This window comes from Mastacembelus armatus, chromosome 2, assembly GCF_900324485.2.
Source record: "Mastacembelus armatus chromosome 2, fMasArm1.2, whole genome shotgun sequence".
Classification (NCBI taxonomy): Eukaryota; Metazoa; Chordata; class Actinopteri; order Synbranchiformes; family Mastacembelidae; genus Mastacembelus; species Mastacembelus armatus.
This window is the reverse complement of record NC_046634.1, coordinates 8,854,874-8,882,500: the sequence shown is the minus strand read 5'-3', so window position 1 is coordinate 8,882,500 and position 27,627 is coordinate 8,854,874. Positions and strand designations below refer to the sequence as shown.

The 27,627-nt window shown below is 43.5% G+C and overlaps 1 protein-coding gene across 1 annotated transcript; it reads left to right on the top strand.

Annotated features, from left to right (window-relative positions):
- Nucleotides 1–470: 470 nt before the first annotated feature.
- Nucleotides 471–27,357, top strand: LOC113127452 (plakophilin-4-like). The gene is made up of 21 exons (XM_026302048.1): nucleotides 471–599; nucleotides 9,297–9,409; nucleotides 10,328–10,362; nucleotides 11,027–11,134; nucleotides 12,255–12,409; nucleotides 14,028–14,493; nucleotides 17,744–17,914; nucleotides 18,744–18,945; nucleotides 19,549–19,681; nucleotides 21,071–21,284; nucleotides 22,402–22,585; nucleotides 23,791–23,908; nucleotides 24,361–24,555; nucleotides 24,649–24,822; nucleotides 24,900–25,050; nucleotides 25,569–25,761; nucleotides 25,931–26,015; nucleotides 26,199–26,316; nucleotides 26,450–26,581; nucleotides 26,700–26,773; nucleotides 27,100–27,357. The coding sequence occupies exons 1-21, from the start codon at nucleotides 471–473 to the stop codon at nucleotides 27,355–27,357; spliced, it is 3,408 nt and encodes a 1,135-aa protein (XP_026157833.1).
- The last annotated feature ends 270 nt before the right edge of the window (nucleotides 27,358–27,627 follow it).

The window sequence follows — 27,627 nt, the reverse complement described above, 5'->3', positions numbered from 1 at the left end:
ATTTTCAATTAAACGTCAGTGAGGGGTTAAATCCTACACGTTAGCCTCATTGGAAACATAATGATGTTAGTATTGATCCTCTTTATGAAGCAATTGATCCTATAGGGGCATAAAAAGCCACAGTCACACTCTAAGCCTCCATAGAGGGAACATTATAGTGATATGTCAGGTCATTAGAAATTCACTATGAATCCCTGCAGGGATTAAAAAGGGTTTAAAAAAAACAAAATAGCACAAAGTCTAAGGTCAAAGTGAATCCCCTCAGGATTATTGTAGCAGGTAAAACACAATATGGTTCCTGTAAACACTCTCTGACACGCTCGGACACCCCTGGGGAATGTGACAGTGATTTTCTGCTCATTGTGTCTCCCGCTTGTCCACATCCTGACCGGCTTGTAGTCCTTGTGCAGGGTCAGAGAGGGCGCTTCAGCAGCCAGCCAGCTCTGGACCATAGCGGGGAGGTGGAGGCAATGGAGGAGGGGGATGCAGAGGGGGAAGGGCCCATGGTGGTCAGAGAGGGGCCGAGCGGTCACAGCCACACACCAGACGCCAGCACCACCACCACCACCACTAACCTCCTGGCGTCTGTCAAAGAACAGGTAAGGAGGCAGAAGATGCTGCAGTCACACCCTTGTTGCCGTGTCTCTGCTTCTTTTCCCACCTTTTGGGCATTTTTGCACAAACTCATTCACCTTTTCTCTGGCCTACTTCTTCTTTGACTGCAGTCACGCTCACAAGCATCACAAGCTTTTATCTGAAGCTTTGACTGGATATAACCCATGTGTTCCGGTCACACTGGGCTAAAATAGTCCGAGGACCTCTTTGCATACAAATGCATCAGATTTAAAGAGATGAAGTTCCTCCAGAGAGAGGTGGATTTAGAAATGTTTAAATGGGTGGGTCAGGTTTGGGCACAGATTATGAAGAATGCTATTAATAAATAGCTGCTGTTTGTCTCCCTAAATAGCCCACAGCCATGAATAGACATAGATAAGACCAGGCTTCCCTATCTTCCAACATCCAAACTAAATGACTACAGGGCTTACGTGAGATGAGTTTGTATATAAACTTATAGGTGTTTTTAGCTTGTTTATCACACCTTTCACCTACAGTTCTTGTCTTCATGGCTGTGTCGGAGTTGAAGTGACTCTTTATAAACTCAGCTTCAATATTTCATTTTCGTTCGTATCATTTCCTTGTTGCCGTCCCCTCTAATGCTGCTCATTTTGCTGCTCGTGACGGGTTTTGCCACTTGTCTCTGGTTGTAATGAAATTCAATTAATGTCACAGGAAGCACCGACACGTTTTGATTTGAGTGTTAAACGGTGATACGCATCAACACTCAGACACTCAGTTTTTCCTGTCGCTAAAGTTGCTGCTGACACTAAAAAATGTGAGCTCTATGTTACATAGGGGAAAAACCACAACAGTTGCAGCTGCAGTGTGATCGCAGCCTCTGTCTCTCCATCTGTCTCCCTTACCCACAGTTATTTTTATACTGCTCTCTATCCCGTCAACCAGGGTGTCAGTCTGTTTCCCTGCTCTTAATTATGCCTGGGCAGTGGCCATGTTCTCAACTTAGTCCCCTGGTGTGAGACTCTGAATCAGCCACACTGCTATTAGTCTGCCTGAGGGCTTATGATGTCCAAGAAAAGGGAATCAGCCTTTTTCCTTCTAATCTGCAATTTCTTTGGCGATGGCAGATAAAAATGTGTGCTGCTGGCTGCTCTTAAATCCCCAGTGAAGTGAAGTTGAGGAAAAGGCAGTTTCGTCGTTCTTGATGTTGCCTTGGTTTTTGTTAAACACAGCACGAGCAGCTTTGTCACAACTCGATCATATTTAGTGCCTCAAAAGCGCCGCTTGAGGCTGGAAGCTCATTCGTTTCACACGAGAGACTGACTGCTGCATCATTTTCCTGCAGATGTTTTCTCTTGCTGTACACGAGTCGCATGTGTTGTTTCTGCTGTTTGTGTTGCCTTCATGAAAACGTTCACATTCGCAGTGAAAATTGATGCTGCGTTCTTTTATCTTTTTGTGCCAAAACTAATGTGAGTCTAATGAGCAGAACACAGAGAGAGCTATAGTAATGGACACTAGATCAGTTTGGAGTTAATGTTTTTCCATTGGACGTTCAGTGAACTTAGTTTGTAGTAACGGTAAAGTTGTCTGTGATGTTATTGTTGTGTCAGAAACTGTCCACAAAGAGTGAACCAGTGAGTGAGGGAATGAAATAATGTCAAAAATGCTGGTTTGCATCGTGCAGCCGTGTCCGTATGCTTCAGTCTAAAAAGGGCATCTGTTTCCATGGTTTTGACCTCTGTGGGGCTGCTCATATTTGGAGAGTTGTCGAGGTCAAATGTCACATATTACTAACAAACCGCAGGACCAGAAAACATTTATAGGTGTTGTTTTGTAAATGATGAATGATCTGATATGTGGTTTAGTTATGAAGCCAGTGAGCCGTAATGTGTCTGCTTCAGAGGGCTGATTTTTTTTTAATTTTTTTTATTTTGATCCCATTAATCATGTGGTGCATGTTGATAAGAGGATGACGAGGGGTGGATGATTAGCAGATAACAAAGTACAAAAAAAAAACACCCTCCAACAATCAGCAATACTAAATTCTAAAGTTGCTAGAGAGCAAACCTTTTATCGTGAAGCTCGTCTCAAACTGTCAAACAGGCTGTGACCAGAAAATATAATCAAGTTGCTTTACCTTTCTGTGCTGGAATGCAGGCAGCTGCTCTGCTGAAGCGTCAAATCTACCGCCTACAGTTCCTCCACAGAAATGTCAAATTAGACGTGCTAAATGGAGCACATCAGTTATTGCCTTCCATTGTGTTCAGGGCCTGATGCTTTTCCACTTTGCTCTCATTTAGCCCATTAAAAGTAGGAGAGTGATAGACGTGGGCAGCGAAATGCCAGAGCTTAAGATGTGGCAACTTGGAAACCTAAACCCAACTGGGTGTCGCTGCAGACTTTAATTTAGTCACCTCCTTAGCAAACTCTGGAGAGATTGATCAGATGTTGAGACAACCGCCTGTAGCAACTTTGCTTCAAAATGAAAGATGAGACGTCTGTAGATGTTATCACCGTTGTTCTGTGAGCTCAAGACTGAGATGTGTCTGATATCAGAGCTGGTTAGTTTACTGGGCTGTCATAATATCAGTGTCTATCAAGTCGAAGTGCTGCGTTAAAAGAGTTTGAATTGACATTGAACGTGACCTCCAGCTGCACATCAACATTCTTGCTCAGTAGCTTTGGTCATCAATGATCCCCCCCCCCCAAAAAAAAAGTTCTTTAAGTGCACAGACTCCTCAGACACTGTGGTCTGAAGTATCTGGAACGCCTCATTAAAGAAGCAGTAAAGCTGATATCAGTCCAGTTTTTTCCTAGTTGGAAAACATATTCCTTTGTGTTTGTTTGGAGAAATATGGCACAAAATGTGACTTTTTTATGCTGTTTGTCATTCATTGCATGTATTGAAACATTTGATATCTTTTTTTCTTCATGTTTGTAGTGACTGTCCCAACAGTGGTTTTTGTCAATAAGCAACAATAGCATCTCACAGTAACAACACTTTTCTCATAGGTCATTTTTGTGCAGTCAGGGGTAACAAAGCAACTTTATCGCTAATGTGTATAAAATATAGGAGATCTTGTCTGCCAGAATGTTATCAGATATTCCCCTGGATGGTTAGTTTGTTCCCACTGGCCAAGAGTGGCAGCGTGTTGTTGTGCAGCGTAGCTCCCAGGTGTAAAGGCAGGGTCCCGCTGTGACGCATGGTGCTGCTGCAGAAGAACATGCATGCTCAGCAAAACCCGACCCTGGATGGAGGGGGAGGGCACAAATGCAATAAAACAACAACAACTGGGCCACGTCCGTGCTCTCCACGCTCGGATTGATTTCAGTGACTTAGAGCCAGAAATGCAATGTTCGTTGTCAGAGCGTATTTTCCAAACAGTCGATCTTAATGTGTCTGAGTGATGGAGCTGTGTGGATGTTTTTCCTGCAAAAGGTTTGCCTTCTCTGAGCTGCAGGGTCACGGTCTGAGTCTGTGGGTTAAACCAGCTCTGTCAATCCAGTTATGTCACTGTATGGCGCTGCCCTGCCCCTGATGAGATCTCAGCACAGGACCGGTGCAGCTTGACGTCCCCCTGGATGTGAATGCGTGCTCTCTGTCATAGCTTTAGAAAGGCAGAGCTTATGATGGCCTGCCTTGTTGACTGCAGATCACAGATGCCTGAGGTTGTGTGTCATGTTAGTAGTCTGCAGCACAGTGACTGTAGCAGAGGAGGAAACTGATTCCTCTTCATTCACAGCTGCGGTGGATTGTCCCGAAATCAAAGAGGAACCACCCTCGGATACGGTTTCAGAGCTACTCATCTGTGATGAGTTGCATTTCCAGCTGTTATTTACTCTTAGTTAACCTACTTTGCCTGCACCTGCCTCATCTACTTAGTGACCTCCAGCATTTCCCAGAATACCTCTTGACAGCCTTCAGAGAACTTGTTGCTTTTCATCCAAGGTGGGTGTTTGGGCGTATAAAGAGAATGAAAGTGTTTTAATCCATCTATGGGTCACGTGTAGGTGGAGAGAGCGAGTGCAATGGTAAAACAAAAGCAGCATATGCATCATTCTGGTTTATTAAGGCTGCTGTGGGTGTAGCAACCAGTGTCTCTGTTTTCTCTCAGATGATTTCTCCCTGTATGGCTGTTGAGAGTCATTGGAAAATGCTGCCTTGAGAAAAAGTCATTAAAAAAAGTCATTTTGTCACTGACAGGACAAGAGAAATGATTCCCTGAGTAGCAAAATAGGCCTGAAAATGTTAAGCTCCTTTTTTTTAACGGTGTTTAAGGGTGAATTCTCACTTTAAACTGGTGAGTTACAGCCTCAGCAGCAAGGACTGCAGCAGCAGAACTAGGCCGAACATTTCACGGGAATCAGATGCAGTCTGGATAAACCAGACTGCCAGGCTAGGATTGGACACGGCAAGAAGGAATGAGACACAGAGGTCTGTGGTTGGTGTCACTTGAGCAGAGAGAGAAAAACACTTTGTGACAGTGCACAATAAGCTGTGCAGAATCGTCTGGTAGCCCCCAGCTGGTACGAGACATCGCTGGCATGGCTTCGCATCGGCCTGGCAGGGCAAGGCGCGTTTCCAGACATCATGAGGTGACGAGCGCGGGGCACCGACGTGGCTCCGTTTGTCCCTCGAGGCGTGCCGTAACGTGGTCAGGCTGAAACAAGGAGGGCTGTATGTTGCCGTCCTGTCTCTGTGCTGCTCTGAAGTGATGTAAGGAGAAGCAGGAGCGGAGGACGGTGGAGTCAGCACTGACACAGTGACAGCTTGCAGCATGTTGAAGCACCATGGTGTCTAAATTCTGCATTGTTTTGTTCCCTTAAGTGGTGAATATTCCAGTAATACATCCGTCACCGTTGTTCATTTTTTGTATTTTATGCAATTGTGTTTTCTTTCATGTATTTTTTTTATCTCAGTAGTACATTTACTAGTATCTTCTTACATGCAGTTTTATTTTATTCACTGGTACTTCTCATCACCTTAAACACTAATTCACTAAATCACCTTTAATGCTGAGTGTGGACGCTTGTGTGTTTCACATCCATGATTCTGCAAAACAGTTGTCTTGTTTTTCATTGGGATGTTTGTAGTTTCTCACAGGCTTTTGTGTTGCACCAAGTTTCCTGTGTCATTCAGCTTTTAAAGTGAGTGAAGTGCTTCAAGACACTTAGAAAATATCTTGACATCACACTGGAAACATGTCAAAGCCATAATATACGTTAAACGAAAACTTGCTGTTTGAATTATGTAACTCTTGTCTCAGAATGAGTCTTTTTCTGCAGTTGCACAATTAATTCAACGTTTTACGATAGTTTGGGCAGATGCCTTGGAGCCCTGTCAGCCCTATAGGCGGACAAACATCTCTCCAATTAACTCAGAATAATTGCTGCAGAAAAATCAACACTTATTAGCACAGAAAAATTAGCTGTGTGTGTATGCAGTTTCCTGATGGGAACCATTAAAGTTTCATGGAGTGTAAGCTAAAGTGCTAATGTATAGACACTTTGTTGTTTGATCTTCTCTAGTTGTCAGGTTATGTCTGAAGTAATGTGCTATTTAAAAAAAAAAAAAAAAAAAAAAGTTCATTTTGTTTTTAGGACGCAGTCGTTGCCTCTGAAATCGGGTCAGTTTACTGTGTTTTTGCCGTCAGCTGCTGCTGTAGCGTGCAGACGTTTTTGCTCTGTAGTGCATGAGACACAAGCAAATAACCAACATTAAGAGCCCATTAACTTAAGGCATCTCACTAAAGAGACGTGTCAAAGCTCAGTGCGTAACATGGCGAGAGCTGACCCAAATACAGAGCAGCTTTTATCCACAGACATAAACAGATGAAAAGCTGTGAGTGTGGCTTTAAGTGTCTTTTGTCGTTTTTGAAGGATTATCATGTGAAGGACTCTCACCCTGCTGTAAAAATGGAAATGGACAGAAACAGGCTGTGTTTGTTAGTATAGGCATTATCAGTGTTAGTAACGTTAATCACTCTATCCCAGTTTTAACATCTGGCTGAAACAGCTGGATCAGTACTGGTATGACCTGGGCCAGGAGCTGATCCTGGTGCCAGGGGGGGACCAGTCCCACTCCCATGACCTCAGGCTCACACTGTCTGACTCGACATCCTGGATAAACTGGTCTGAGCTTTTCAGTCCAGGTGTCGTCAAGAGGCTGAGATGATAGTTGACATTGTCAGAATCAGGTATGAAATGAGCTGAAACAGTGACGTTAATGTCATCACCTTTGAGTCACACCCATGAAAAATGTCCAATCACCTCCAGAGTGGGTCCCTCATCGCTCTCTCTGACTCTGTGAGATCACCCTGAGGCAGCTGGCTGACGCAGCTATAGATCTTCAGGATAAGTGTATTTTTCATCAGGACCTCAAGGTTGAAGGTGTCCTAGATGGCCCTACCTGTTCACCTCATTGACTTAGACTGAGCTGCTTTGTCAAAAATGGATCATTTTGCCGTCCACGCTCCAGTAAGATGTCTGGCTTTTACTCCTGCTCGTCACTGATTCATTAGTCTGTGAATTTAAACTCAGCTTCTCCACGTCCCTGTGGTGTGGCACAGTCGCTGACACCGCACGTCCTGATGGATCTTTGTAGCTGCCACCTTCATCTTTCTCTGCCTCCTTTCTCTCCACATTGCCAGGTATTTCTTGAAAATGAGTTTGACCAAAATCCCCTTGCAACAGCCTCCCTTTGAGCAGCCCTGACCCACACACACTTTAATTCCATACCTCCTGCCATACAGGTGTCCTGTAAATCCTAATGCTGCTTTGTCAGTACTGGCTCCTTCCTCACCTGCAGTTCGTGCACTAAGCCCAGCTGCCCGAGGACAGGGGATCTCTCTTTGAATTGCCTTTCCTCAGGTTTTCTTTTTCATCCAGAGTCCGGGCCGGGTCAGGAACTGCTACAGAAACCAATTAGCAATTATGTCATGCTAAGCCAGTGATAATAAACTTTAATTAAACTGAAACCCAATTAATTAATCTCTTCTTTTAGACCATAGACACTCATTGTAGTCTGTTCCTGGTTGGGTCCGTCAGGATTTCTAAATAAATGCTGTTCAAAGCTGTTTTCTAGCACTTTAAGCTGTTTGACAGTTTATGTTTAATAATAGTAATTTAGTAACGTTTGCTTCTACATGTAACTGACCATGGCTCTACGATGTCTATATGAAAAGTTATATGAGTTATGTTGAATCAGCTTCTGCAGAAAGGGCTTAAAATATTTCTCCGGTTTGTGTGTGTGTGTCATTTTAATACACACACTCTGTCTGTTTGGAAAGATGTCAAAAAAAAAATACAAATGTTCAAATTCAGTGAAGGTAATTGGAGGGAAACTGCAGTGACACTGAACTACAACCTGTTAAAGCACATCAAGCTGACTAACGTCGTCAGACCCCTCTCTGTGCTCAGGTTTCCTGAATCACAGCAAGGTTTTCTTGGAAGATGCCAGGTTGTTTTATATTTAGATGTTATTTGCAGACAGCTAATTCTCCAGTGAACCCCTGTGCTGACAGTAGCTGTGCTTCCTAGAAGGTTTATGAAGCAGCTGCGAAGCCTCTGTGTTATGTAACAAAATACAAAAGAGGGCGCGCCAAAACCACCAGCCATCCAGCCACAGTCGGCCAACATCTGCTCCACTTTCACACCCTTGGGCAAGGCATTGGGTCACTACCAGCTCTTTGGGTTTTTAATAAGACGTTTGCCAAGAGTATGCTCTGATGGCTCAGTGTGTGTTGAGGCACATATCATTTCTGTCTCTAATCACATTTTGGTGGAGTGATGTGTAATTACGTTATGCCCTGAGAAGACATTTGACCTGTTACCAGTGATTCTTTTAAATCCTAGAGAACTAAGCCAAAAAAACAAAAAAAAAAAATAAAAAGCATCTCATTCTTATTAACCTGCACAATCGTTTGCCCTTTGTTTATTCTGTGGTTCCACCTGAACAGAGAAACCAAGCCCAGAGGAGCAGGCAGGCTTTAAACACTTACACTGCATAAAATCTGATTATCTTAGCTCAAGGCCTTAAAAGGTTTTGAATTTTGTGATGCTCTTAAATTTCCAGAGAAAATGAGGTTAGTCATGCAGACAGAAGGTGCAATGTGTCTGATACAGCATTTGATTTAAACTGCCACGAGTAGTCCTATAAATAAATATATATATTATAAATATTTCACCACATAGATAGACCCAAAGCTTCTATTGCGTTTTAAATATTTAGACCTTAGACGTATTAATGTGAAGATTTGGTTTCAGTTATGTAAAACCAGTAGCTATCCAGCTTTAAATGTGTTTTAAATAGTCTCATGAAGACATGACTTAGCGTGCACAGAAAAATCAAAACAAGTGTTGGGGTCATAGCTGCTTGCTCTCTGTGGTAAGTTGCGGTCTGGAAAACTAGTCGTGTATCATTGCTCAGTCTTCTTTGCTTTGTACTGACATCCTTAAAACGTGTGTAATCACAGTACTTGAAGTGAAGGCAATTAAAAGGTCCAGGGCACAGTTTTATTATTTTGTCTTGGATCCCCAGTAACAGGTTTATTAAAAAAAGCTGCAGTCTGTAGTCGCAGCCGGTGAGAAATGAGTCAAGTCATGCAGACAGAATACAAATAGGGTTTTAGGTTTAATTCTAACTGGCATCAAATAGGTCTTAAAAGGAGGCTTAAACTGCTGTGGCTTGGTGGATAATTGTAAATGTTTTTCTGTAGGAGCTCCAGTTTGAGCGGCTGACTCGGGAACTGGAGGAGGAGCGGCAGATTGTGGCGAGCCAACTAGAGAGGTGCATGCTGGGAGCGGAGTCACCTGCGGGAGACAGTAGCAGGTAGACCTGACGTTGTAATCCCCAACTCTGTGTAGGATTTAGTTAACTCTTCAAAAAAAAAAAAAAAAAAGTAACTCTTGAAATGCCCTAAAAACATAATTGCTCTTTGGATTACAGCAGACTCCTCTGTCAAACCACATATTGCTGATATTTGTCATCATGAGGAATGATGTTCAGCTAGTTTACAGTCTCATTGTGCCGTCACAACCTGAATTCATCACCGAACACAAACAGCAACCATAAGAAAACCAGAGAATTTAGTGCTGAGCCACAGACTGTGTGCATGAGGAGAGATGTAATGAGGCTGCTGCTCAAAACGCCAGACGTGTTGAATATCAGTGGTCAAATAAACATTCAGTGTGAGTATAACCTGATGTCGGACCGACACACAGCTGCAGATGAAATAAATGTAATAGTGTCCTTTTACTTTTGGACCGTTAACGTTAGAAGGGCTGTATCTCTCACACAGTTCTCTCCATATTAATGTAAATCTGCTCAAATTAATCTGAGACCTGACACTTTAATCTAGTATCCATTATTTGATTTCAGATTAAATGTGCTGAGCCTGAAGAAAAATAATGTGTAACTGTCCGAATACTTGCTGCCGTCGGGGTGTGTGTTATCAGCAGAAAGGATTTGTTTGCAGCTGCAGGTGTTTTCTTTGCTCCGATAACACGGAGCAGTGCTGCGGTTCAGGTTATGTAACATGTCGGATCCCCGGCTCGGGTCAAGAGATTCATTATTTAATCTGTAAACTGAAATAACAGAAGCTTCATGTCCCAGAAGTTTCTCATAGACTGAAAGTGAAGGAATGTTTATATTATTTATTTCAATGGAAACACATTTTCATTTCCTCCCCCTGGTGTGATTGAATTTTGATTTGATTCGTCTCTTTCTTTCTTTCTCCTTTTGCTGAAGCTCATCTGAGAAGTCATTTGCGTGGAGATCTGCAGGTATGATGTTTTTTTCTTTTAACTTTCCATGTTTAATTATAAAAATCTCTTTTTGAAAAGACAAGGTTAATGAAGGGCTGCTTCAAATTTCAAAAGCAAAAATTTGAAGTGTAAACAAAAGCAGCTTGAAAAGCAAATATATTCATTCAAGGCCTGTAGTTTTTTTTTTTTCTCATATGTTTGAAATGGTGAACACTAGAAAATTGACAGAATGCAGCACTGACTGGTCAAACAAAGCAAAACAGTGTTTCTACCAGTAAATAAATAAATATATATATATATATATATATATATATATATATGGGCTTTGAATTGGATCCATTTACTGTTCTGTCATAGATCCATCTCCTCTGTTTCCTGACTTCGTCTTCACTGTCTGATTTCTAATAAAACAAAAGTAATGTCATAAAATGCTGCATTCTTGTGTGTCAAAGAATCGATACCTTTCATTCCTTCCATTAAGAGGCTCCTGCCTACAGAAGTGATGCTTTTAAATTGTTTTCATAGACCCCGGCACCCTGTGCTTTGTTTTGAAATTCACACTTGTAGGGAAATGTATTGTTTTTCAGGCCCTCCAATATCTGAATGTGCCAATAAACGTGGGATTAACAGTCTCTGCAGGAGCTGCAGTACATTTCTAACTGTATGACAGATGCTTCGGCAGGTGGGGAGTCACAGGGCGGAGCCATGGAGGCGTCTGGTCGTCACCTGGAGGCAGAGGACGGGCTCTACCTGCCTGAACCGGACCGTGTCTCCCTGCATGACAGTGAGGGTCTGTTAAATGTACACAGCACGTGGTCAGAACAAACCTTTTCAGCACCTGCAAGATTAAAATGTGCAAAGCAGAGTCTGGAGAAAAAGAAAGCAGCCTTACAAACACGCTGCTTCCTTATCTGCTGGACTTCCTGCCATGTTTAGATCCAACACAAACAAGGTGTGAAATCTGAACTTTAGACTTGTCCTCAGGTCTCACGTCTAAAACATTTAAACTGAGAAAAATACTCTTTTTTATGACAGAACAATGAATGTCAGAAAAAGAACCAGACCAGCAACTGAGGAACTATAACTCTCCCCCTGTCAGTACTTTACGTCTTCATGCCACCGTCATCATCGATTCTTAACTGCACGTCTGATTTATGTTAAACGCTAAAGCCAAAATATAAAAATCTCTTAATTATGTGCTCAGATCAGTTTAAATCACCCAAGACTCTAACGTCTGTCTCTACTTTGTTCTTATTTTTACCTGACGAGTTTCACACACATTCACACCTGGGAGCTCTGCAGTGCGCCGTCACTGGAGCGGTTGACGTTTCAGTACATTAGCCTCCTCGAAGCTCGTGTCAGACTGCACAGAACAGTGTGTGCAGGAGAGTTCATCTTTATGGACACTTCTTTGAACATATTAAAGATGTAACAGCTTCTAAAATGCTTAAATCTGATTGTCTGAGCTCTGCATTACACCTAAAAGCCCGAGCTGAGTTTTTTCCAACACTTTTCAACTATCTCGCAACTAAGTCGCTGTTTGAAATGTTAAAAACCAACTTGCCTTTGGTACAGTTTATGTTGCAAACAGTTGGAGTGGTCTGATAGTATAAAAATATCACCCACATAATTCCCCCTTCCTCCTCCTGCAGGAGAAAGTAGGCCAGTGTTATTGAAGCAGTGCAGCATGGAGGCTTAATATCCATATGTATTTATACGCACGATGAGAGTTAAGTGACATGATATGCAGATTTTACCTGCAGTGACAGCAGATGTGATGACGGTTGCATTGATGAGTTCGATCACACCTCAGGCTGTTTCAGAAGAAGCCCTGAGTGGCCTTAATAATGAGTGTGCAGTGTTTCTGCTCCCTCTGATCTCTCTCTCTCTCTCTCTCTCTCTCTTCTCAGGCTCGGGAGGCCACTCGGCCCAGATGACCTCGTATTCAGACAGCGGCTACCAGGACAGCAGCGTTAGTTATTACAGCAACCAGAACGTGGTGCGTTCAGAGCCCCGGCCATCGATTTCAAGAAGCCCCAGAGCTGAGGGTCAGGCCTCAGGCCAGGTAGACTGATCTCAACTAAACAGAGCTCAGTGGAATTTCTTTTATTTATTTTTCTGGCTTGTTTTGGTCAGAGGCATGTTGTGTCTATATGAAGATGGCTGCTCAACCTCCCTAAATAGCAATTATCCAATCACAGATTATATTATTGAACAATGTAACATTAGCTTTGAGAGTTTTAGGGATTTCTGATCCATGCTGGTTCAAAAGACGAGGTTCAAAGATCATTCCTAACCCTGAAATGATGATTTTACCACAAGGTCAAATTAGTAGCTGTCTTTATGAAATTATATTTAAAATAGATTAGAAGTGCCTTAAATTACTGAGGGACTCAAATGGTAAACACCTATAGGCTGAAGATGACTGGGCAAACTGCAGAGGCTGATGAAGCCCATATAGCATTAGCAGAAGCTCCAGCATAGCCATGTAAATGAGCCTTAACTGTTTTCTGAAATAAATCACAATTTACTCCCCACACGTGACTATTTTTCAGACTCTGTTGCCTGAATTTGTTTTTTTTTTTTTTTTTTTTTTTGCTGTGCACAATAATCTTCACCCTGAGAGTAATGACAGTGGCTGAATAATCAGCGGGTGATGAAAAACATCAACTAAACGCTTCCAATCAAATCGAGTCTTACCTTAAACTCAGACTCGGAGGCTGATCAGCTGCTTTCATTGTGGCTAATAATCTCACCCTCCTTCCAGGACAGTAAATGCAGGAAAGACAGATAATGGTGAGCCCATTTGAATTTTCTCCCGATTTATTCCAAACCCATCAGCCTCACTGGATGGGTTTACATGTCTGGGCTCTTAATTTTCCTTCAAGGCATTTGAAGCTTTGATGGATTAAGGCAGCACACATGCACTTGGCTGACTCTGTAATTGAGAGACATTTGGTAATAAGGAGGAAAAGTATATATTTGTCACCAAAAATATGAAATATTTTCTCAAGTCTTCCCCTGAAATGGAATATATTCACTTGGACGTTAATTCAAAGGCGTGCATGCTCAGTTACTTGGACAAATAAAAAATATAATGATGCCCCTCATGAGACATGATACTTCACTGTGCCTCAGAGTGCTGTGTTACTGGTAATTGGTGAGGATATTTGCAGATGTGCAGCGTGTAATGTTCATTTTCAGATATTTTTTCCAGTGTTGAAGTGATTAATTAAACAGTTATGGATATTATGCTTGACATTTTTGTTGTTTAGAGCCTGGAGAGCACATTGACGCCAGGAATCTAGTGAATACTAATTAAAAATGAGGCAAATGTTAGTAAATGTCACTTACTCTAATAATAGCCTTAAAAGACCCTTGAGATATTTAAAATTTATTTTTGCAAAGTTTGGAGCGGAAACTGTTCGGCTGTCATGTCACAAAATAAGTGTAAGAATTTCTATTTCTAAATAATATATTTTAAAGATGTTAGCTTTATTTATATATATATATATATATATATATACACTACATCGTCATGAGAGTTTGCTTCCAATTATATTTTTCTAGACATTATACACACGTTTGTGTTCATTAAAAATTTAGAGCTGTAGGAAAAAGGGCATTTTAAGCAGCTTTAATGAAAACTTCTAGCTGCGATGTTTCTCCCATGCTCTTCCCAGGCATCCAGCCGGGTGCTGCGGCGGATGGCCTCCCTCCCCTCCAGGAGCCAGTCTCCTGGCTGTGGCACTGCCGGCCCCGTCTCACCCTCCCGCATCTCCCTGAGAACATCCCAAGGCAGCACCTACGACTCACCCATCCTCTCTGAGCCCAAACCTCTGGCTGCTGTCTTCCCCGGCACCACCATGCCACCTTCCTGCCCATCCCCGACCTCCCCGACCGACGGCACACAGGCCTTGGGTGGTGGAGGAGGTGGGGTGCTCGGAGGAGGAGGTGGGCGGCTGGGCTCCACCCTCTCTCTGGTCGAAGGAAGGGGTCTGACGGGGTCACCGCTGCGTTCGGGGATGACGGCGGTGCCGCAGCACTACGGCTCCACTCTGCCCAGGCAGAGCCAGCCGCTGGCCTACGGGGCTGATCCATACGGCCTGTACCAGAGGAGCGCCCTGCCCCGCCCTGACAGCCTCATAGGTCAGTACGACTTCTAATTAGAAATCTGTCTGTTGGCTCAGGTGTGGTCACATTAGCTGGAAGGCTCACAGAAAAAGGATGTGGTTACAGTACAAAATGTGGCACTGGTGCTAGTGTGTCTGCGCCTTGGAGAAAAGTTTGACACTTTGGGAAACACTTTTTGGAACTACAAGAGTTAGACCAGGACGAGGATACCCCCATTGTTAGTACACTACATGCAGGTACTACCAGCAGCTGGTTAGCTCACCGTGTCACTGGAAACATCCTGGCCTGCCTTTTGTTTTGTAATGGTGGTTTGACATTATACTGCACACGGACATGAAAGGCATAGCGGTGCATTCTGCAGCCCTGCTGGGTGAGCAACCTGCAGTGCTGCGGTAAAGGAAGAACTGACTGTGTGTAACCAAGTGTGTGTGAGATGTTTTCAGCAAACGGTCTCCCTGTAAATAAACAAAGCCACGCTCCACAGCCTGTGTTGATTTAATAAGCTTCCCTTGTCCAGGGAAAGTTGACTGAGCAGTGCTGATTTAATACTGTAGCATGCAACACTTTTACTGAGCTGATAGTCTGCAGAGTTTCCTGTATCTCTCTGACGCAGTGAGAATCATTAAATAAAGCTGCATGTTGAACGAAATAACTTTGAGGCAAACTGCAAGCTCTGCAGGTGATTTTATCTGGTGTTCAGGCTTAGGCAGCTCATTTCATGGTGTTTTTAGTTGAATTATCTTACAGCACTTACAGATAATGCTGCTGGCTTTGATAAAATGTTATTTGATGCATGCCAGTAAGAAAAATAAGGAACGTAATCTTCGAGAGGGAGGATTTCACTTGTAACAGGTGTTTTGATCTCAGACTTTATTTTAATCTGGTGGCTGGTTGTGATTAATGTGCAGCACTATTGAAAAGAAGCGGGCCAGAAAAATACATCTACAGTGTGTATGAGCACAGAACAGGGAATCACAGTTGCCTGGTTTAAAGTGCCTTCACTAGAATTTCTCTCTCAGCAAACTGATGGCTGGGAGAACAAACCACATTAAGTATCTACTGGTGTGAGTGTGAGACCAGTAAGCAGGAGTCCAGTTAGACAGCATGAGTAGTGTTTCATGCAGCTGAGTCATTAGTTCGTAACGATGTTACTCAGAAATGAGTTTGAGTTAATTGATTAAATACAGGAAAGTGCACACATGCAGTACTTTTCACAGTAGGAGCTGCTGAATACTACATCGAAGACCTAAAAAACTTCGTAACGACGCTAAACTTATGGGAAATAAAGATTAGAGTTGTCTCCCTCAGCTCGTTCTCTTCTTAAACGGTCATTGACAGCTTTCACTGTGCACCCTGCTCTGTAGCTGCTGGAGGATTTACTGTCAGACTGCTGCAGCGACACAGATTTATTCCTCCGTCCTGCCCTCTGTCACTTTGCTAAGCCATTTTCACTGACCCATATAAGGGTGTTTCTATCACAAAACCTCTGGAGCATCAGCATGTGATTATCAGCTGACAGCACAGGAAGTGTTTATTATGCTGTGATCAGTGTCCCTGCTTACATTTAGCCAAGGCTCCATGTTTGTTTTTGGCACAGTGTGTGTGCACCGAGTGTTTGTGTGGATGTCAGTGATGTGTATTTGTGTTCTGCACCTTTAGTGTTGTCTTGTTTATGCGTGTGTGGAAATATAAGGGTTGGTGGGTTGTGTGTTTGCCTTCTATTCTCTAGCTGAGTGATTTTCATCCTGCGCTGCTGCTAAGTGGCCTAATATGCCGCCTAAGTCCTTATTCCCAGTTATCCTGCAGATCCATCATAATCCCAGATTACGTGAGGGAGATAAGCATTAGATGGACATACAAGATTAGGCTATTACTGATCACTGGTGCTTGTAGCTTAGGTAGTGAAACCTGGTGAGTGGCCAAAACATGAACATAAGATGTGACATGTTTGTTTTTTCGTGGAACTGATGGAGTCGACTGCTTCGTCTCGATGACAGGAAAGAGCTGCACTTAGCATCAGATCCTGCTGTGTTTGTGTGACAGTCACAGAGGGATACTGAGGCTGTGGAGAGAATTACCAGTTGCTTTAAAATATCAGCACCCGAACATTGGGATATGTTGCAATTGAAAACTAGTTAGCTGAGAAATGTAAAGAGTTGAGGAAGAACGAATGGCAAGGTAACAGCTGAAACAGGTTCTGGCTTAAAGCTAATGAATAAACTGTTGAATAGTCAGCTGAAAGCAGTAAATAACAAACCACAGGTCATGAACACGACACGGTGAGTTTTCCTAAAGGTGATGAATCAGAAGAAACATTTGAAATCCTTCAACTGGATTAATGGTTAATAAAGAGAGTCAGAAGTTGTGGTTAGTTTAGAAAATAGGCTGAAAACCATCCACTCAGCAGTGGGTCAAACCTCTTGCACACATAGTAATGGTTCTGTTTGATTCTGGCACATTTCAAGTATTTCAAGCAAGGTCACAGCTTTGATTTGTGTCCTTCGTGCTGAAGAGCTCTTAAGAAAGCCAGAGATCCGATTTAACGAGACTGTCACAATAAGTGCGCGTTGTTTTTCTACAGGAACGTTCTGCGCAATAATAAACCAGAGCTTCCGTCTCATTCACAAAGAAATCTATGTAAATTAAGAGAGAGAACCGCAGAAGCAAAGAGCTGCTTCATGAGCTGCTTCAGCTGTTGGACTGATCCACCAAGGCTGCCCCCTCGTGCCCTAAAGCCTCTTTATAATTGGTGCGCTCTCTGAACTGATCTGCTCTGAGATTGGAGGAGGGAGGAAGCCTCTGATCTGCTTGTTTGAGTTGCTGATGATGGCGCCTGCAGCTGATTTTTGAATGACCAATCTTCATGCGTTTTGTAAGTGGAACTAGAGTCGGGATGAGTTGGCGTTATGAAATATGGTGCTGATTTGCATGGCCTCACCTAGAGATGACAAACATGTGGGCCAAATAATGGGATGTAAATGTGATTTATGTATATCCATGACGAGCAGAAAGAGGCTCCACTCTGTGGTTACTGATGTTGTGCAGCCTCCTTTTTATTCTGCGCTTAGTGAATTAAGGTTCATCACACCAGTGACCAGGCTCATCATCACCTCTGCTCAATATGTTATATCAATATCAATATGTTACCTACCATGCGATTCCAAAACAAACCTCTACCTCATTTTCTATGTTAATGTCTGTTTCCTTTCTATTCTGTTGGGAAAAGGCTGTGTAAACATTTGTTTACTCACTTGTTTGGCTGCAGGGCTTCACAGCTCGTACGCGGGTCACGTCGGGCAGATAGATCCAGAGCTGAGGGCCGCCTTGTCCCCAGACTGCCACATGACGCCGGTTTTTGACGATCGCTCCTTCCACAGCCCCCTGTACCACAGCCCCACTCACGACCCCCAGGCCTCCCTCTACAGGACGAGTACAGGTACTGCGCCACAATGTTCTGATTTTATAACCACACACCTCCCATCCTTCCCTTTTAGCATTAAAGTGGCTGGAAAACACCAATTATGCCTGGTTTGGGGGGGAAAAAAACCAAAAGATAACTTTAAAAAATGTGAATTAGACAGTAATAGTAGACAAACCAGGATAAATACTAAGAAGTACTAGTGGTAAAGTAGGACTTGTGGTTTTGGACTAAAGCATTTTAAATGACTGTGCAGATTCTCTCTCATGAGTTTAAGCTGCTGTATTATCATCACAGAGAATTACTGAGCCGGCCCAGTTTTCCACAGTGGTGTCCCCCCTCAGGAGCCCAGTCCCCAGGTTGAGAAGTTCGTTTTCTCATCTGCTCAGAAGATTATTTCTCTAAAATCTGTGGCGGAAATCATGGTTTACAGGCACAGGAACTGTTATTGTCATTATTGCTCCCTGAGGTCAGAACTTAATTAGGCTGAAACCTTTCATGTACTCTGCTGCTTCTTAATTGAAGCCCTTGCAGAATGATTTAAAGCTAAAAGCTCTGCGGAGTTAGATAGTGGAGGATCTAAGGAGCCATTTTAGTTTTGTTTAGTCAAGATTTAAACAAGTTTGGCCAGAGACACAGCTCGCTGCTCTTGGACTAACTGCTGCCAGTTTAAGCACTTATTGAACTTATGCTCTTTTTGTGGCGTAGGATGTGTTTTAAACTCGTAGACACATGTAAACTCCCTCTAGTCTTTATGCTTTGGATGACATGAACACATCATTGATCCCCCAGGAAGTAACACCTGATTAAATATTTGCAAAATCCTGTTGTGATTTTATTTCCTTAGGTATGGCGACCCTCCCTCGGACCACAAGCCATTGCGGCACACTGCCGTACCAAAGAAACAGCTATGGGCTGAGCTCTGCCGCTCTGTATGTCGACTCCTACAGGGTTTCTGGTGAGCCCGTTTACTCCCACCGGCACTCGGGTCTGGTGGACCGGGTTGCTACACGCACCCCATCCATCGAGAGCATCCATAAGGACCCCAGGTACTCATACACACAGGTGGTGTTCCAGTTAATCCTAAAGGCTGAGGTTACAACAGGAAAAGGCTTTGCCCAAGCATTTGCCACAAAACTGGAAATAAAATGTCTCTGTATGTTGTAGGATTTCTCTTTGGGGGAACTAGAGTCTGGAAAATTAACTCCAAGTTGATTTCTCTATTATTGAAGTTTATTTTGCTAATAGATAAAATAGTTTCTGTATTCCACAAATGAGCATAGACAAATTTCATGGCAATCCACGAAATAGTTGTCAAAATATTTCGGTAAAAACAAAAGTCCGTGTCATGGCAGAGGATCAAGTTCATTAGAATTGATCCTCACAGATCCATGAATATTCATGGTAGTTACCATCCAGTGGGTGTTGAGACGTGTCACTTTGCCCAAAGTGGTGCATCGACAGACGTTAGCAGTATGTCTCCACGGACGTTATCATTGCAGAAAATATCTGTACCAAAACTCAGATATGGTTTTGGCAGCAGACACATTTCAAACTGTATCTGCTCCTAAAAGAGAAAACCTTTCAGATCTTGCTGAGGGTTAAAGTAAAAACTAAAATAAACCTTTTCCAGTTTTCTCTCTTTGTTTTAGAGAGTTTGCTTGGCGTGACCCCGAGCTGCCAGAGGTCATCCACATGCTGCAGCACCACTTCCCCTCCGTCCAGGCCAACGCCGCCGCCTACCTGCAGCACCTGTGCTACGGTGACAACAGAGTCAAGGTGGAGGTAAGGTGACGCCACACGCTGAGCACCTGTCTGAAAATCAACAAACGTGGCAGCTCTGACTTTATTCTGTTAGCAGACTGGGTCATTAGTTATTTGATTTAAAAAAAACAAAACAAATATTTTCTAATCAGTTAATAATTTCTGTCCATGAGTCTTTGCTGCTGTTTTATGTCACCGTGTTATTATTTGAACTGGACTGAAGCTTCACCAACACCAACCAACACTATTCTCGGTCTGAACTAAGGAAAACAAGGATGTGTATCAGATGTAATTTCCACAGGACTTGTCCAGAAACATTTGACTGGAGTCGTAACAGATTAAATGAACTGGCAAAGTGTTTTTTCTTCTTCACGTTGCCTCCGATATTTCCTCTTGTATCTCTCTGCTGTGTGTTCTGCGCTTACAGGGTTTGAAATTGAACGTTTTTTAGAGACTCTGAGCCAAGGCACCATCTGCTCCAACAAAACTTTAAGTAAGGTCGTTGCCAAATGTGCCAACGCTCTGATAAGCTGGAACACAGCACAGTCTTTCTTTGCTCTGCTCCTTGTGCAATAAATAACTCCAACACAATGATGGCGTTTGTCATGAAAGCCGTCTTCTCACTTCTGGTTTATTTGGTGATGAGCTTTCAGTTAGCCTGGACACACGCCTGCTCGATTCGCCGCAAACAAACGATTTCAGTGACGGTTTGAAGGCAGAATCTGAGAGAAACAGGCAGTGTCTTCTCCTCTCCTGAGACGGGTTTATTTTGAGTTGACACACAAACGTTTCAGTGGTTTGAATTGATTTAGTTTTTACCTTTTTTTGTGAAGAAACGTGTCAAAAGTGGTAAAAATCTAAATACTACTGTTCAATTTATCTCAAATTGTATTTAACCGATGTTTTCCTATATGTTTCCCATTGAAACTTTTATTTTTCAATTTGACATGGATCATGTTGCACTGAAGGTGAAGGTGACCTGTGAGTTTAAAGCATTAAAGGCAAAATAGAATTTGTGACAGTGACACTTATCCTTTCAAATTTGACAGGCATAAATCCAAAACTCCCTCAAACTGCACAGAAAATGCATTTTTTCATTTCTCTGAGATTAAATTCTTTTTCTGTGATATAAAATTGGAGGCGGAAGGCTCTCTGGTGATTAGACGGCTTTTTGTCTTCAGACAGTAGCAGCTGATTTCAAAGGACAAACAAAAGCTCCTTTGATTGGATCTTAAGCAATAAACGCTTCAGTAATTTGGAGGCAGCTGATGCTGAAAAGTTTTTAATGATTGGACACAACTTTGCATCGTTTTACGCAGGAACTGCAGAAATAATAGGTTTGATAAAGTTGTTGTTTAGTCGGTGCATGTGAAGTTCATCCAACTCTGCGATTTGGTCCCTGGTCTGCAGGTGTGTCACCTGGGAGGTATCCAGCACCTGGTGGACCTGCTGGACAACAAAGTGTCCGAGGTGCAGAAGAGCGCCTGCGGGGCCCTGAGGAACCTGGTTTACAGCAAGGCCACCGACAACAACAAGGTGGCGCTGAGGAACTGCGGCGGCGTGCCCGCCCTCCTGCGCCTCCTCAGAAAAACAACTGACAATGAAGTTCGTGAGCTGGTCACTGGTACGTCAGTACCCTGCAATAAAAATACACATAGTTAGAGATGATGATCGGACGTGTGGGGAAACTTTTCCCTACACATGTCCTGGATTGTCAAACCTCCCAGCAAATCTTACTGGAAATTGTTGACAGGTTTTGTGAAATCCTTCCAACAGTCACACAAAGAGACGTAACCTCCATGGCAGTAATAACCCAGAACGAGAAATCCAGCGGGTCAGATAAAGAACGGGAGCTTCTAAAAGTGCCCACTGTTGGGGTCTGTTGACAAAAAGTGTTTTCAGATGCAAAACGTGACACATGATTATCCGGCCGTGATGTGTGTGGGTGTTCGCCTGCTAGCGAGGTTGATTGGCTGCCTATCCAGCCAGCAGCTTGCTGGCTGAGCGTCGGCCTGTGCCGTCGGCTGACTGGCTGGCAGTGTATTAATCTGAATATCGGCTGTTCTGGGGGAGGTGAGAGCGGCAGCAGCTTAAACACTCAGTGCACACTGTTGGCGGAACAGATCTCGGCACAGTCCTCAGGACAGATGCTAAGATAATGTGCGTTGAAAACAGGATGCCACTGACAGCTCTGCAGCCGCACCACACATACTGTTTAATACCAGGAGATATGAAGCTGCTAGACGGCCCAGATTCTTGAGAAAAGCACAGCAGAGAGGCCCCACTCTGTTATAAAACCTGATTAATAAAGCTGCAATTTATGGCAGAGAAACTTCCCTCTTTCCCACATCACTGCAAACGTCCCATAATTATCCCTCCTGTGTTTTACACTACCACTTTGTACTTTAAACTGATAACATGGATGTGTTTTTGTATTCGTGGGTTACTGAAGCTGCTAGTGTTGATTCATAGCTAAAATTATGCATCTGTGATTTTAGAAAGATTTTATCAAATTTGATGTCTGGTGTTTTATTTTGGCCTCATTGCCAAAATATTTAATGTTTAAAATGTAGACAGAAAAAATCAAACCATATTCTTACACTTCTTTACAAAATAGACTTTACATTGTGCTTCATAGGAAGAAGAAAAGAGATGAAAGAGCAAGATTTATCAAATTAAAAAGAAAACACGTGTAGAACCTAAACACTGAAATCTCCCTCATTGGCTCCCTGCACCCACAGGTGTCCTGTGGAACCTCTCGTCATGTGACGCGGTGAAGATGACCATCATCCGTGACGCTCTGACCACGCTGACCAACACGGTCGTCATCCCTCACTCGGGCTGGAGCAGCGTCTCACACCGCGAAGAACACAAAGTCAAGTTCCAGTCGTCCCTCCTGCTCCGCAACACCACAGGTTGTCTGAGGTGAGGGACGAGTCACACACACCATTTACTGCCGTTATTCCCTTTTATTTATTGAAGCGAGTGATGAAGATGTTTGTGCCTTTTCGCATTTAAACTCTTTACAGTCACCAAAATCCATTTGCACTTCTTAATGAAAATAGATTTACCAAAGTGCCTCACCTCCTTAGCCTTTTGAGTTACCAGACATGCCGCCGGCTCATTAAATCGATTCTCGTTTTGAAATGGAAGATGACTTTTGGATTTATTGGGCATTTGCGCTCCTATTTCTCTGCCTGCTGTTCATCTTAATGATTCTGTAAAACCACAGCACATAATCAGGTCGTATAATCCATCAATAAGCTGTTCCATAATGGAGCTTTTATGCAAGTGTGAAGTCTCAAGTATGCAATTGACCATATTGGCCTGTGGAGTCATGCAGGGAGCTCACTTTTACCAAAATATAATTGATAGGACAAAAGTTAAACTTAATGTTTCGAAGTTTGGACTTGTGACAGTTGGAATTTGAAATACAGCCTCATTTTAGCTCATGTAATTTACTTCACTGTGAGAAAGCAGAGCTGCATGATGTTTAGCGAGTAAACAAACAGGTAATAAAAAAACTTTCAAGTGGAGCTTGAAGAGAGCTTCTCTGGAGTAGATTGGATGGATAAGCTTTGCAGCACTGGGCCCTGATTGGCCGACAACTCATCAAAATCAAGTGAGTTCAACCTGCTGAGTGGAGACTCCCTGGTTAGATGCTGCAAACCAGGACCAGGTTCAGAGTGTTTCCCCACACAAAGGTCTGAAAGTGAAAAGAACGGGCTCTTGACGATGTTAATTAATTTGAACTACTCAAAGAAATTAAATTTTAATGGCTTTGTTAAATATCTCTGATCATAAATGGCTGATGATCTGTGTCCTCCAGTGCAGCAGCTGTGAGTCTGAGCTGCAGGTGAAGCTCCCAGTGTTTCTCTGCACTCACACAGTCTGAGTCTGTAGATTGATGGTATAGAAATGCATTGTGGGATTTCGGTGCTGTTGTGCAGTCTTCTTATATTAGCTCTCTATTACCAGCAGCTGAAGCAGGATCAGGATTGGAGGATCAGCTCTGTCCTTTGCTGTATCCAGGCAGGTTTTAAGCCACCCTGTGGGGGAATCCATACACTGCACCTCAAGTTTGAAATAATGTGCGTGTGTGTGTGTGTGTGTGTGTGTGTGTATGTGAGGAACCTGAGCTCAGCAGGGGAGGAGGCAAGGAGTCAGCTGCGTTGCTGTGAAGGTCTGATCGACTCATTGCTTCACATTCTCAAAGCCTGTGTCAACACCTCCGACTATGACAGCAAGGTGCTGCAAAAGCACACTCACACACCTACACACACACACACTCGCACACACACTTGTTTTTTTGTCACTTTTTGATTCCTTTGAGATTTTACACCTTTATCCACATTTTGTGCACACAAAAACATCAGTCCCTGCAGACAACAGCATCTCTAGAGCGCCCTGGATCTTCACAGAGGATAATTGCTCTGTAATTTGTGAAATCCATGTGTTTTACTCCAGCACCACCCACAGGCTAAAAAGTGTTTGTGCCCATCATGCTACAGTATATCTTATGTCTGCACTGTTGCCTGTCCTCCAGTGCCACCATCAGGTCAAAACTTAAATTTGTATGTAACAAATGTTAAAGTTGCTATGAAATATAGTAAAAACACTAGAGTTCACGTCTACCTGCTTAATGTCATGGTTTGACTGCAGAGGTGCTAAGATTTGTGGGTTCATGTCTCCCATCTCAGATTGTGGAGAACAGCGTCTGCACCCTGAGGAACCTCTCCTACCGGCTGGAGGTAGAGATGCCCTCCTCTCGTCTCCTTGGCAACCAGGAGCTGGACACCCTGCTGGGTTTCTCCTCCCCAGCTAAGGAGCTGGACTACCTCTGCTGGGGCAAGAGGAGGCGCAGCAGGAAGAGGGGCGGCTGGCCTGATGACAAGGTGGGGGTTTCCCAAGAGGTGCTGAGGGCCTGGAAAATATCTGGTGACTTATGAACGTCTGTTCATATATTGTGATTGATCCATTTTGTGCAGTGGGATGGCGTCAGCCCAATCCCAGGTTTCTCCCAGTCTCTGAGAGGAGCGGAGCTGCTGTGGCACCCAATGGTGGTGAAGCCGTACCTCAACCTGCTGGCTGAAAGCTCCAATCCTGCCACGCTGGAGGGTGCCGCCGGGTCGCTGCAAAACCTCTCTGCTGGAAACTGGAAGGTTGGGCTGGGTGCAAGAGTTTCTTTATGTACACTATGTAACTGATGTAAACAATAAAATAATGCATCTGTGTCCAGTTCTCAGCCTACATCCGAGCGGCAGTGCGTAAGGAGAAAGGTCTGCCCATACTGGTGGAGCTGCTGAGGATGGACAACGACCGGGTTGTCTGTTCTGTCGCCACGGCCCTCCGCAACATGGCGCTGGACAGCCGCAACAAAGAGCTGATAGGTCCAAACATACACCAAACAAATACACTCCAGTCAGGGTCATCATCTGCTTGGCAAAGTAGGTTTTTATATTTAGACACAAGGCCATTTGTTCCAGTCAGTCTGAATTTTGACAAAATGAGAAGACACCGCCCCCTTGTGGACAACTGGTAACTGGTATGTTAAAGGTGATGTAATCCAGCATTATTTTTCTGCAGACAAGTTTTAAGCAACAGGGGTCTGAGGAAAAAGGCCAGTCAAGCCAGTGCAGGTTAACCAGCTATTAATTAAAGAGTCTATAATCAATACAGAGCTTTACAGATAGACCCATTATGACCAAAGAGCCTTAAATGTGGGCGCAGCCTGCAGGCTTTCACACACAATCCATGTGAGCCTATTAACTAGGTTTTGAATCTCAGAAGGGATGTACCCAAATAAAGAAGATTGATCTAGGATCTATGTTCACAAAAGAATCATATGTTTATAAGTTTCTTTCTTTGTCAGTCCACTGAAGTTTATAATTCATGCCTCCTCCTGCAGGAAAGTACGCCATGCGGGATCTGGTGAACCGGCTGCCTGGCAGCAGTCCGTCAGTGCTGTCGGATGATACGGTGGCATCGGTCTGCTGCACGCTGCATGAGGTCACCAGCCGTAACATGGAGAACGCCAAAGCTTTAGCTGACAGTGGAGGCATCGAGAAGCTGGTGGACATCAGCAAGGGACGAGGGAAGGGGTATGAAACATTTAAGGCTTTTTATAGATCATGTTTTGTTTTTTTTAATGAAACAGCAGTCGTATTTTACCTGTGATGAAAACTTAACTTACGTTAAAAAATTGAAATAATTTTCAGTGGGTTTGTAGTTAGTTTGCTGGTGCTACAGTTTGTGACGTGATGTTCACAGCTATTCCATGAAGGTTGTGAAGGCAGCAGCTCAGGTGTTAAACACACTGTGGCAGTACAGAGAGCTGAGGAGCCTCTACAAACAGGTCAGTTACATTTATCACGACTGTTTGTTTGACATAACACGCGTCATGTGACTGAAAATGCCTCATCAGAACAACCTTGTAATGACACACCTGCACACCCAGTGACAGAATATTAAACATAAGTGTCACTGTTTAAGTTCATATCTCCATATTTCTGACTAACTTGATGGAAACCTTGTGCAGGATGGGTGGAACTACACCCACTTCGTCACTCCCATCTCCACTCTGGAGCGAGACCGTTACCGTTCACAGCCGACCCTGCCCACCAGCCCTCTGCAGATGTCACCCGTCATCCAATCAGGTGGGCCAGTGAGGTCAGACTAGGTGACAAGGTCATGATGTGAACGGCCTTGTGAGCACAGAAGATACAGTCTGTGAGGGTGATGTTTGAGTGTAATTGTAGAAATAACCTGTTGTTTTTTTTTCTTCCTCAGGTGGTAGTGCAACATCTTCGCCGGCGATGCTCGGGATAAGAAGACACAGTTCGAACTATCAGAGGGCACAGTCATCTATGCAACTTGACACATATTATGGAGACAACAGTTTACACAAACGGCAGTACACAGGTTTGTATCGACTAGCTCGTATTGAGGCATGCCTCGGTGATTATAGCTGCTGAAAAGTCATCAGTTCATCTACGTTTACACTCAACGTTTTTCTCTGTCATTGAATTTTCCACTTCAGGGTCTGAGAAGAAAACCCCGTATTTCATTGGGACTTATTCTTCCCAGTCAGGAGAGGATTTGAGAAGGTCCCAGGTGGGAAGTCTCAGCCAGAAACTAGAACACAGCTGAATCTGTACAATATTGGTTTAATGATGATGTTACTAAAAAGTATATGAAACCATGTGTGTTATTATTGATGGATATTGTCCAACAAGTCGGTTGTGTCTAATGCTCATTCGAAAGTATAATGTTAATTTTTCATTTCATTAATTATTAATATTGAATTATCCAATTAATTTTAGTTAATTGACAAAATAGTGGCAAGTGTTTAGTTAATAATGAAGTGATGTTTATGTTTATTGATGACCAAAGCTAACCTGATAGTTGATCAATAAATCACCTTATTGTTCCTCTCGCAGCACCCAGAGCCATTCTACGATGAGCCCGACAGGAAGAACTACAACAGCTATGGAATGTACCTGTCATCCCCACAAGGTTACGGGGAGGAGCGCTACGAGGACGAACCGGTCCACCTGACCCCGTCCTCCCCCAACGGCTACGCCAGCCAGTCGCTTCGATTCAAAGCCAACACCAACTACGTGGACTTCTACTCCACGACACGGAGGCCTTCAAACAGGGCGAACAAGTTCACCGGCTCCCCCGACTCCTGGGTGTAAAAACACGGACACCATGTATGTTGAGCTTTTGTTTCTGTGGGTGTTTGTTGCGGGGTGTGTGTGTGTGTGTGTGTGCGTGTGTGTGTGTGTGTGTGGTTGTATGAAAGGCTGAGGGTGCATGTGAATGTGTGTGCATCTGTGTTGACACTGTACTGAATGACCAGGGCTCTGGTTGCTGTGTGCAGCTTTTGACTAAGTTGGACCTTGTGCACAATGATGCAGATAAATATGAACTTTCTTTATTGTGACCTTCTTACAAACTAAAACAAC

Bases quoted from the DNA above. Each gene is read 5' to 3' on its own strand.
- LOC113127452 (XM_026302048.1), top strand. From the start codon at position 471: ATGGAGGAGGGGGATGCAGAGGGGGAAGGGCCCATGGTGGTCAGAGAG. The intron at 600-9,296 runs GTAAGGAGGCAG...GTTTTTCTGTAG, and splicing joins TGGCGTCTGTCAAAGAACAG to GAGCTCCAGTTTGAGCGGCT. The intron at 24,823-24,899 runs GTTGGGCTGGGT...ATCTGTGTCCAG, and splicing joins TCTCTGCTGGAAACTGGAAG to TTCTCAGCCTACATCCGAGC.